This window comes from Uranotaenia lowii, chromosome 2 (genome assembly GCF_029784155.1).
Source record: "Uranotaenia lowii strain MFRU-FL chromosome 2, ASM2978415v1, whole genome shotgun sequence".
Taxonomy (NCBI): domain Eukaryota; kingdom Metazoa; phylum Arthropoda; class Insecta; order Diptera; family Culicidae; genus Uranotaenia; species Uranotaenia lowii.
Window position 1 is genome coordinate 416294782 of NC_073692.1, and position 11891 is coordinate 416306672.

An 11891-nucleotide genomic window follows, 5' to 3' on the forward strand; every position below is an offset into this window, starting at 1 on the left:
TGTTCAAATTTGCATCTTTTGTGGAAAACCGATTACCAAAGTTTGTTTTTTTTAATTATCAGGCAATTTGAGTTGAAAAGGACTCTTTTTGAGCTACGATAACTCCAATTGGAGCAGGTCGAATATTTTATCATTTACTGTCAAACGCGGTTTAGAACTGCGTCAAATTGGATCCAAATGTCATCAGTTTTGGATCAATCCTTAGAGCACCTTTATCCGCGTTCCGAACAGCCTGTTAAGACCCAAATTCCGACCAAAGCAACCGCATCGGTGGTCCATTATACCAGTTTCAACTCAACTTTTTTTTAGAACCTATATAAGGATTGATCTAAAACTGATGAGATTTGGATCGAGTTCGAAGCAGTTCTAAACCGCGTTTGACAGTTAATGGAACGCGAGTGGGCTTGCCAGTTTTTCCACTGGATTGGAGCTTATTTCGTTGGTCTAATTCTTGTATAAATTAGACCCAAGAATAGACCGCGGTTTACCGGTACTAAAAAAAATTGAGTTGAAACTGGTATATTTAATGGATCACCGATATGGTTGCTTTGGTAGGAAAAAGAGTATCTGAATCCGTCTATTCTTGGGTCTAATTTATACAAGAATTAAACCAACCAACTAGCGTTCCATTAACTGTCAAACGGTTTAAAACTGCGTCAAATTGGATCCAAATCTCATCAGTTTTTGATCAATTCTTATACCGGTTCTGAAAAATGTTGAGATAAAACTGGTATAATGGAACACGGATGTGGTTGCTTGGGTCGGAATTTGGGTCTAAACCAGCGGTTTGGACCACTGATACAGTTGCTTTTGAGCCCGTTGGACTTAACGTTCGATTACCAAGAGTGGCCGATTAAAAAGCGTCCTTTTGAATCAAAGCAATCGAAAGATTTCTTTCAATTTTGAAAGAAATCTTTTGATTGCTTTGATTCAGTAGAATTATTGAACCAAGTAAATAGGTTCATAACACATTTCAGAGCATCCCAATAACGAACGAGTACTGTGTATCAAAAAACTGGTTGATTAATTTTTAGACGCGCCTTACAACTGACGACATAAATACGCGCGATACGGATCTTGAACCTTGGTCAACATTCTCGATACAACTTATTAACAGCTAGCGGTCAGTGGCTGTTTTATGATTGCGAAATGAAGGGAATTGACATCGCGCTGATCTGCGTCACTTATCGTCACTGTTCTTTTATTTACTATGATCACAATTGCTACAAATGCAACACCCTCTTTCGAGAAAGAAGAAATAAAAATAAAATTGACCAACTTGCCATTCGCGTGAATTGTAAACAGCGGCACTTGAAGGGCAGTTTGAAAAAAAAAAAAACTATCTCACTCGTCGATGACAAGTTGTCATACAGCTGAGTGGTAATTTACAAACACGGTTTTTCGGTAGCTTTTGCTGTCGATTTACTACTGCGTTCCCTAGAAGATCTTGGGTCAGATTTCATGGTCACTAAAAAAATCATTGATTTTTTTTTTTTGAAAAATTTTACTTAGCCACGACTCTTAATCTGAATTTGAAATCATTTTCAAAAACCAAATCACTTAAAATACTTAGTTCATATTTACTATCTTAAGAGAACGAATGACCAAACTTGTTGATATTTTAATGATAATACAAAAAAAAATACTTCAAAATTATAAAGTTTGAAAATTTGGCCTTCAAGTTGAACTTAAAAATCAAAGCCAATGTTTTGAAGTCGATAGCTGAACTATCAACTTATTAATTGAAACCCTTGGAGCCAAAGAAGTAAAAGTGACAAAATTTAGAAGAATTCAACGTTAGGAGAAATTTTCCACATTTTTAAGTAATTCAAAAAGGAATTCAAATTTTGTTGCAATCTACTACGTACCACCCGTCAATTTCGACGTTTGGCTGAAAGCAAATTATCATCAGCAGATAATCTTCTACCTTTTCCTTCTGGTACATCAGGAAGATCAGAAGTAAAAATATTGTATAAAATTGGCCCAAGTATACTACCCTGAGGGACACCAGCTCTAATGGGTGTCCTTTCAGAGCATGAATTTTGATAGCTTACTTGTAAGGTTCGGCTAGTCAAATAATTTTGAATAATTTTGGTGAGATATACAGGAAAATCAAATCGAGCTAATTTAGCTACTAAACCTTCCTGCCAAACACTGTCAAAAGCTTTTTCAATATCAAGAAGAGCAACACCAGTTGAATAACCTTCAGATTTGCTAGCGTTAATCACTAGCTAGCGTCACCAATAAAAAAAATTTAGACTAATTTCTGGTGAGTTTTTGTAAACCTCCCTTCAAAAATTTTTTCTGCTCACCGCTACATTGAAAAGACAAGTATGCGGCCACAATTATAATTTTCCCCATAGAAGTTTCTAATTCTATTCCAATTGTTTCTAAGACTTTTGTATAGAAAGAAGTAAGAAATCTAAATTTGAGACGACTTTTGATGACCCCCACCTTGTCGATCATTTCCTAAAATTTTAAAGAAGGCAAGTTACAGGAGACTTGATCCTTTACTAAAGGAGACTTGATCCTTAATGCAGGGTGTTCTGAGCCTAGGCAATAATCTAGTAAGATCCGAAGACAAATGGTCCGTTTACTATTTTTTGCAATATTAGTTCTCACTTCACAGTTTGTAAGTATCAGAAAAAGACTACTAGCCTAGTATCTTTGCATACATTAAGGCGCAATTCACTGGTCTTTAGATATTTAATTGCAGTATTTTAAGTCCTTTTTAACAGATAATTACTGGATTAACATTATTTATTGGACAAATATAAGTTATTTCATGATAACCAATGATCACGATCCATTCAGAAGAAAAATATATCATTTTGGACTCCAGGGATCAATTATACCTATAACATAAATTTTGGAAAACTTCTCCTTAAAAAAAATTGAGAGTTTAATATTGCTTTAAAAATATGGCATAATTTTGTGCAAATTATACTCTAACGATTGACATTTTGGAATAAATATTTTTATTAAAATTTTTTCATGTGTGTGATATTTTAAGTGATATAAAAAGATCTTCAAATCACATTTTGTTAAATTTTTCAAACAAAGGTCAGTAACTCGAAAAACAAAATTTTAATAATTTGTTGAGATAACGGCATTGTTGCTTTGTTTTATTTAGCACATTCTTCTAGAACATTTGATATTTGTAAGACATTCCTGTTTCGAAATATAGCGTAGGAATCAAGGATCCCCATGGATCAAGTACCCTCATTCTCCCCTAAGGATAAAATGAAGTGCGGCTATTTCAAACTTGGAAATTTCCTCACTTTAAAATCTTTGGCTCTTCTGTCTCAAATAGCTGAACTGCTGTTCTAACCCATTCCGATTGAAAATTTCATTCCATTTTCTTGATTAAGAAATTGTAATTTGAGAATTGAAAAATTTATTATTTCGAGTTTCTACCTGGAATGGTAAATTTTGCAACTTTTTTTTTCAACCCAGGATTGAAAGTGTTGTTGCATTGCAACAATCAAAAACCTAAATTTGGATCCTAAATTTGTCTTAATTTGTCTGAATTCTATAATTGTGAAAAAAGAAGTAATATTTGTTTTTGTTTGTGTAGAATAAACGAATGTAAATTTTCTATTTGTATCTAAATCTTTTTACCTTTTTACGTTTATCTTTTTTTTTGGAAAGGCAACATTTTTTTTTTAAATTGTTGCAAAATTTAAGACCAAAGCTCTGAAGTTATAAGCTTGAAGTAAGTTCTAAGTCAGTAGGCTTTGAGACTCAGTTCACTTGAAGGTTTATTGAAATATGACGCAAAAATTTCATATAGTTAATAGTCTTCTTTGGTGTTAACGAACCTCACATATATGTTTTAGTCTAAATTAGATCAAAAGTCAGTTTTTTATGCATATTTTTTATTTTGAACGCCTAAAGAGTGTTATACGAAACCTTTTTATGAAATCCTGAGTCTTAATTGTTTAACTGAATGCCTATTCAAATATCACATTAGAAATTTGCTTCTGATTTTAAATTGGAATTTCACCAGTTTGAATTAAACGTTCTTGTAAAGTTCCAAAATTTGTCAAACATACTTCCAGGGATTGAAAATTAAGCTCATTTGAGCGAGCTTCATCGCTCTTTATTTCCATAGCTCCGCTTACAAAGCAATTGACGAAGCTCCTATCGTTTTTGTCTCCGGAGCTTCGTATTGCTAAGCTCTTATTTGGAAGAAACCTTAGCCCTTTTTTTGCCTCGTGAGCCCGTTAGCTCATGCCTCCAGAGGAGCTTGAGCTTGTTGGCTCAACCGATTCAAATTCGTTGAGCTTGTTTTCACTGCTGCTGTTCGAGCCAACGCCTGCTTTTTTGTGCACAAGTGAAGTAACTAAAAAAAGGGCTTGTCGCATGGATTTTTAAAATAAATGCTGGACAGTTTTAGTAACTAGTAAAAGTTACCAGCACTAGTAACTATGAAATAGTAAAATTTACAAATTTTCAAGAAATACGCCAAATAAAAGGGCTTGTTGTGAGGATTTTTAAAATCAATGTTAGAGAGTTTTAGTAACTAGTAAAAGTTACCAGCACTAGTAACTATGAAATAGTAAAATTTACATTTTTTCGAGAAAAACGCCAAATGAAAGGGCTTGTTGCGAGGATTATTAAAATCAATGTTAGAGAGTTCTAGTTACTAGTTAAAGTTACCAGCACTAGTAACTATGAAATAGTAAAATTTACAAATTTTCGGGAAAAACGCCAAATGAAAGGGCTTTTTGCGAGGATTATTAAAATCAATGTTAGAAAGTACTAGTTACTAGTTAAAGTTACCAGCACTAGTAATTATGAAATAGTAAAAATTACAAATTTTCGGGAAAAGCGCTAAATGAAAGGGCTTTTTGCGAGGATTATTAAAATCAATGTTAGAGAGTTCTAGATACTAGTAAAAGTTACCAGCACTAGTAACTAGGAAATAGTAAAATATACAATTTTTCGAGAAAAACGCCAAATGAAAGGGCTTGTTGCGAGGATTATTAAAATCAATGTTAGAGAGTTCTAGTTACCAGTTAAAGTTACCAGCACTAGTAACTATGAAATAGTAAAATTTACAAATTTTCGGGAAAAACGCCAAATGAAAGGGCTTTTTGCGAGGATTAATAAAATCAATGTTAGAGGGTTCTAGTTACTAGTTAAAGTTACCAGCACTAGTAACAATGGAATAGCAAAAATTACAAATTTTCGGGAAAAGCGCCAAATGAAAGGGCTTGTTGCGAGGATTATTAAAATCAATGTTAGAGAGTTCTAGTTACTAGTAAAAGTTACCAGCACTAGTAACTATGAAATAGTAAAATTTACAAATTTTCAGGAAAACGCCAAATGAAAGGGCTTGTTGTAAGGATTATTAAAATCAATGTTAGAGAGTTTTAGTAACTAGTAAAAGTTACCAGCACTAGTAACTATGAAATAGTAAAATTTACAAATTTTCGGGAAAAACGCCAAACGAAAGGGCTTTTTGCGAGGATTATTAAAATCAATGATAGAGTTTTAGTAACTAGTAAAAGTTACCATTACTAGTAACTATGAAATAGTTACTACTTACTTTACAAATTTTCAAGAAAAACGCCAAAAGAAAGGGCTTGTTGTGAGGATTTTGAAAATCAATGTTAGAGAGTTTTAGTAACTAGTTAAAGTTACCAGTACTAGTAACTATGAAATAGTAAAATTGACAAATTTTTTAACGCATTTGCTTTGATTTTATAAATCCTCGCAACAAGCCCTTTCATTTGGCGTTTTTCCCGAAAATTTGTAAATTTTACTATTTTCATAGTTACTAGTGCTGGTAACTTTCACTAGTAACTAGAACTCTCTAACATTGATTTTAATAATCCTCGCAAAAAGCCCTTTCATTTGGCGTTTTCCCGAAAAATTGTAAATTTTACTATTTCCTAGTTACTAGTGCTGGTAACTTTCACTAGTAACTAGAACTCTCTAACATTGATTTTAATAATCCTCGCAAAAAGCCCTTTCATTTGGCGTTTTTCCCGAAAAATTGTAAATTTTACTATTTCATAGTTACTAGTGCTGGTAACTTTAAATAGTAACTAGAACTCTCTAACATCGATTTTAATAATCCTCGTAAAAAGCCCTTTCAATTGGCGTTTTTCCCGAAAATTTGTAAATTTTACTATTTCATAGTTACTAGTGCTGGTAACTTTTACTAATATCTAGAACTTTCTAACATTGATTTTAATAATCCTCGCAAAAAGCCCTTTCATTTGGCGTTTTTTCCGAAAAATTGTAAATTTTACTATTTCATAGTTACTAGTGCTGGTAACTTTTACTAGTAACTAGAACTCTCTAACATTGATTTTAATAATTCTCGCAAAAAGCCCTTTCATTTGGCGTTTTTCCCGAAAAATTGTAAATTTTACTATTTCATAGTTACTAGTGCTGGTAACTTTAAATAGTAACTAGAACTCTCTAACATCGATTTTAATAATCCTCGTAAAAAGCCCTTTCAATTGGCGTTTTTCCCGAAAATTTGTAAATTTTACTATTTCATAGTTACTAGTGCTGGTAACTTTTACTAATATCTAGAACTTTCTAACATTGATTTTAATAATCCTCGCAAAAAGCCCTTTCATTTGGCGTTTTTTTCCGAAAAATTGTAAATTTTACTATTTCATAGTTACTAGTGCTGGTAACTTTTACTAGTAACTAGAACTCTCTAACATTGATTTTAATTGAACGGAAGTACCTTTATGTTCGCCGTTGGTTTTCCTCCTCAGTTGATTTTCTTTTCAGGTTCGTCATCAAGTTGCGCAGGTAAGTAAACAGGTAAGTATTCCTTTTCCCCTTTCAGCACCGGTAAGTAAATTTTGCACTAGTTTTCCTTAATTACATTTATTACAGCACTACATTTAATTCAATATCTACTTTTCTTAATTATAACCAATTTTACTACTACACTTCAAAACTTTTAAATTTCAACATTAAATTTGTCGACGATCACTGCTCTGCTGAGATGTTTTGGTTGTTTTGGTTCAATGTTGACTGCACGGCCGCCACTGTCGGAAAAAGAGACCACGTTTCTTCCTGAAGGGCCTTTTATACTGGGCCTGATGAAAAGAGCGGAAATCCATCTTTTTTGTTTTCCTAGCAGCCCACTGCTGCTAACGCTCTAGACTTGACAGCATGCCCAGTGCTAAAACGTCGCAAATTCACTGGACTGCTTCGCTTTCTCAGGACTAGGTAGCGCCACTTTATTCGTGCAGGATTTTCTCAGTGTGCAACGAACATACTGGCCCCTTCAGAAATACCCGTTTCTGACAGCATCCAATTTGTTGATAACTCGGGTACCGATGATCTTTTCCTTCGCAGCGTGTAAAAGTTGTTTACTTTGAGCCGGCTCCTCGGAAATTTCGTCTCGTCGGTCGAAAAGTGTGATGTTTTGATTCGTCTCGTCGGTCGCGGTTGTGAATTCGTTTCGTCGGTCGGTGTCAGGTTTTGGATTTGTTTCGTCGGTCGCATTTGTGGATTCGTTTCGCCGGTCGGTGTCGTGGTTTGCCTGGAATTGGAAGACCCGGTAGAACTTCCTAGGGAAAATAAGCCTTTTGGACAGGTACTCACCTGGCCCAAGTGAAATTAGGCCTTGAAAACAATTGTTTTTGTTTTAAAACGGTTCACCATTGCACCATTCGACGTCGAAACTGGTTGGAGCTTGGCTGCTGTTTGTTTTCTCGAAGGATCGGAAAGTGCCTGCAAACATATGACCCGGTAGCACTTTCAAACCAAATTAAGAGCCTTGGACAGGAACTCACCTGATCCAAGCAGCATAAGGCCTTGAAAGGTAAGAACGATGGATTCGGGACATTCGACCTTACTGGAGTGTGGCTGCATGATATGTTTTCAGCTGACACCAGCGAAGCTCGAAATGAAAACACCCTTGCATCAGGACCACTCGACCTCAGAATCTCGGAGCTTGGCTGCTGTTATGTTTGGATTTCGGTGAACGAGCAAAGTGTCTGAAAGAGTAGACCCGGTAGACCTCCTCAAGTGAAAATAAAGCCTTGGACAGGAACTCACCTGATCCAAAGGAAAAAGTGCCTTGTATGGTTCAATAAAACTGGACCCGCCGGAAGTGTTTTGGCCATTTGATGACAATCTGTTTCTGTCGCTGATTGGTCAACGCCGGTAGTGTTTTTTGATCTCCGGTGGTGATGCAATCGGCAACAGGAAACAAATTCAGCGCCGATAAGAAGTGAAAGTGTTGTGAAGATGATTGGAGCAGGAACGGTGGATGATTGCAGGTGTCGACGTGCAGCAAATTTTGTCTGCTGCTTATTGGTCAGCGGCGGGCGGTTTTTTAGTTTCCTCCGACGATGATGCAATGGGCAAAAGGCAAACTTTCGCCACCGGACGGGTACAAGAGCCTTTAGGGGTCTGCAGAGTGACGACTCTCGTGATGCCATCAGTCCCTGGATGCAATTTGGAGATTCTGGCCGTTGGCCAGCGAATTGGTGGAATCCCATCCTCCTTGAGAAGGACGAGCTGGTTCTCTTTCAGTGCCACAGGTGAGTTAAACCACTTTGATCTTTGTACTAATGATGACAAATATTCCAGGTGCCATCGACGCCAGATGTCCTGCAGCAGCTTTTGAGTTTGCTGCCACTTTCGAAGATAATTTGATGGGATGTCGTTGAAGTTGTCATCTGGAACGGATTTTAGGGAGGTGCCCACTAGAAAATGCCCTGGAGTAAGCGGCTCGAAATCCGTCGGATCGTCGCTCAGTGGAGTAATCGGGCGAGAGTTGAGGCAGCACTCTATCTGGCACAATAATGTGTCCATATCGTCGTAGGCCAACGGACGATCACGGACGACTCGAAGGAAATGTTTTTGGGCGGAATTAATTGCGGATTCCCATAATCCGCCGAAATGAGATGCTCGTGGCGGATTAAAATGCCACCTGATGTTGGAATCGGAGCATTCGGCAGCAACTCCTTGTGCGTGGTCGGACGAGCGCAGCAGTTTTCGCAATTCATTGCTGGCACCAAGAAAGTTTCTCCCGTTGTCGCTGTAGATGTCTGATGGTGGCCCTCGGCGAGACACGAAGCGACGAAGAGCCTGGATGAATTTGGCTGTCGTCAAATCGAAAACGAGTTCGATATGCACAGCCTTCGTAGTAAAGCAGACGAACACCGCTACAAATGCCTTGATTGGGGCTGATCGACGATGAGGAGGTTTGAGCAGGATCGGGCCCCAATAATCGACACCGGAAACCGAAAATGGTCGGGCAGCAACGACGCGTTCCTTTGGTAGCTCTGCCATAAATTGTTCAACCAATTTAGGGCGAGCTCGGACGCATATTATGCAGCGATGAACTACTGTTTTGGCCAGCTTTCTGGCCCCTGTGATCCAGTACCGTAATCGAAGGATTCCAAGCAGCAATTGAGGTGCTGCGTGCAAATGCCTTTCGTGTAAGCACTCCACTAACAGGGCGGAGAATCGATGATTGTACGGAAGAAGAATTTGGTGCTTGGCGTCGTAATTTAGCGCTGATTTGTCGATTCGTCCTCCAACACGCATCAGGCGATCTGCATCCAGGAACGGAGTAAACCATCGGAGTTGGGACCTGATTGGAGCTGGCTTCGATGCTTGAAGAGCTGCTACGTGCTCGGAAAACTCTTGAGCTTGCACAAGTCGTATGAGGGCATTTTCGGCATCGCGAATTTCTGTCGCTGAGAGGAAGGATCTTTTTCTGGCTTCTGCGCTTCTAGACTTGCGTGACAACCTGAGGCAGAATGCTGTGACGCGCAGCATGGTTTGGTACTTCGAGAATCGGCCAACAAAGGTATCGATGAAGGAACTGTCTGCTGAGGCGGTTAGGCCGACCGGTTTGGATGTGCGGAATTCTAGATGGGTCTCGAAGGAGATGCTTGATGGCGATGTCAGCTGCAAAAAGTCATCGGACCGAAGCCAATTTGGTCCATTCCACCACAGTTTACAAGAGATCAGCGTTTTGGCGTCAATTCCTCGAGACAAATGATCAGCAGGGTTCTCTTGACCAGCTACGTGATTCCAGGAAGCGCCGACTGTTGCAAGCTGGATTTTTGAAACCCGATTGGCCACGAAAGTGGTCCAAACTGAGGGAGTCGCCTTCAGCCAGGCGAGCACCGTGGTTGAGTCGACCCAGAAGAAGGTTTCGAACTTCTTTCCGAAGATTGAGGAGATTTTTTGATACAATTGGGCAGCCTCGAGAGCCCCACAAAGTTCAAGCCGGGGAATGCTACGTTTTTTCAAAGGAGCGACTTTGGATTTGGCCGTGAGAAGGCCGACGGAAATAGAACCTGATAAGTCCTTTGATCGGAAGTAGGCACAGGCCCCGTAGGCGTTTTCTGAAGCGTCAGAAAACAGCTGGTTGGATTCAAATTCTGGAAGCACGACGCATCGTGGGATTCGAAGCTGATCAAGGACAGGTAATTGCGCATAGTAGTTTTGCCAATACGTGGTCAGAGATGGTGGTAGTGGCTGATCCCATCCCCATGGCTTGCCGTCGTCGGAGTTCAGACTCCACAGAGTCTGCATAAACATTTTTGCAGTAACGATGACAGGGCCTACCAATCCCAACGGGTCGAACAGCTGGGCGATTTGTGAGAGGGCCAACCTTTTGCAGAGAACCGCGTCTTGAGAGTGTTCAGGTAACCGAATTTGGAACCGGAAGTGATCCGAAGCTGGTTCCCAGTGCAAGCCCAAGGTTTTGATGGTTTGATCAGCTGCGAGCTCGACTGATGATTGAAGCGCACGTCGCTCGGAAGGAATGCCATCAAGAACGGACTCGATATTCGACGCAAATTTCCGGAATTCAAAACCTCCTCGTCGGCACAATTGGTCAAGTTGATTCCGTACTTCCGTCAGTTCTTCAGGAGTCCTTCCGCTAGTAACCAGGTCGTCTACGTACACATCTCTCTTCAGAATCGCCGCGCCCAAAGGAAAATCCGCTTTTTCGTCGTCTGCCAGTTGTTGTAGGGTTCTGGTGGCCAGGAATGGTGCACTAGCTGTGCCGTAGGTGACCGTTTTCAGCTCAAACGTGCTGACAGGCTCGTCCGGTGAACTTCGCCAAAGAATCCGTTGGAGAGGGGTGTCTCGTTCGTCGACCAGGATTTGACGGTACATTTTTTGGATGTCAGCGATGAGCAAAACGGGATTGATTCTGGTTCTCAGGATGATGGAACGAAGGTCGTCTTGGATGACTGCCCCGACCATGAGCACGTCGTTGAGCGATTTGCCAGATCCTGACTTGCACGAAGCATCGAAGACGACTCGCACCTTGGTAGTCGAGCTATCTTCGCGAATCACCGCATGATGAGGAAGGTAATACTGCTGGGTAGGTGGAGTAGAAGTGTCTACTCGCTGCATGTGCCCTAAGGTGACGTATTCGGCCATGAAGTCGTGATACTGAGCCTGTAGATTAGTGTCCCGTTGCAAGCGAGACTCGACCATCCGGAATCGACGTTGTGCTATGCTGCGATTGTCGCCTACGCTGGAAACAGGTTCCTTAAACGGCAATCGAACGATGTATCGACCTTCTGGAGTGCGTTGAATGTTCTGCGAAAAGTGCTTTTCGCAGGCTGCTTCTTCCACCGACATACAGGGAGCTGAATCTGCCTCTTCGATGATCCAGAATCGTTGCATGAGGCGATAAATATCTGTGACGGTTGCAAGATTGGCGATAACGGAGCTCGTAGCAGTAGAGTTGGTAACTTTCCCAGAAACAACCCATCCCAGAACAGAATTCACAAGAACAGGCAGTGAATCTCCAAGAGGAATTCTGCCAGACGGTTTGAAGAGATCGAAAAATATTCTGCGCCAAGGACGATGTCGATAGGGTTGGTTTGGTAAAAGTTAGGATCTGCGAGCTGAATTTCTTTCGGAAGGTT

The 11891-nt window shown here is 39.7% G+C and overlaps 1 protein-coding gene across 1 annotated transcript; it reads right to left on the bottom strand.

Moving 5' to 3' along the window:
• Nucleotides 1-8295: 8295 nt before the first annotated feature.
• On the bottom strand, nt 8296-11646 carry LOC129743432 (uncharacterized). The gene has a single exon (XM_055735466.1). The coding sequence runs from the start codon at nt 11644-11646 to the stop codon at nt 8296-8298; it is 3351 nt and encodes a 1116-aa protein (XP_055591441.1).
• Nucleotides 11647-11891: the final 245 nt, after the last annotated feature.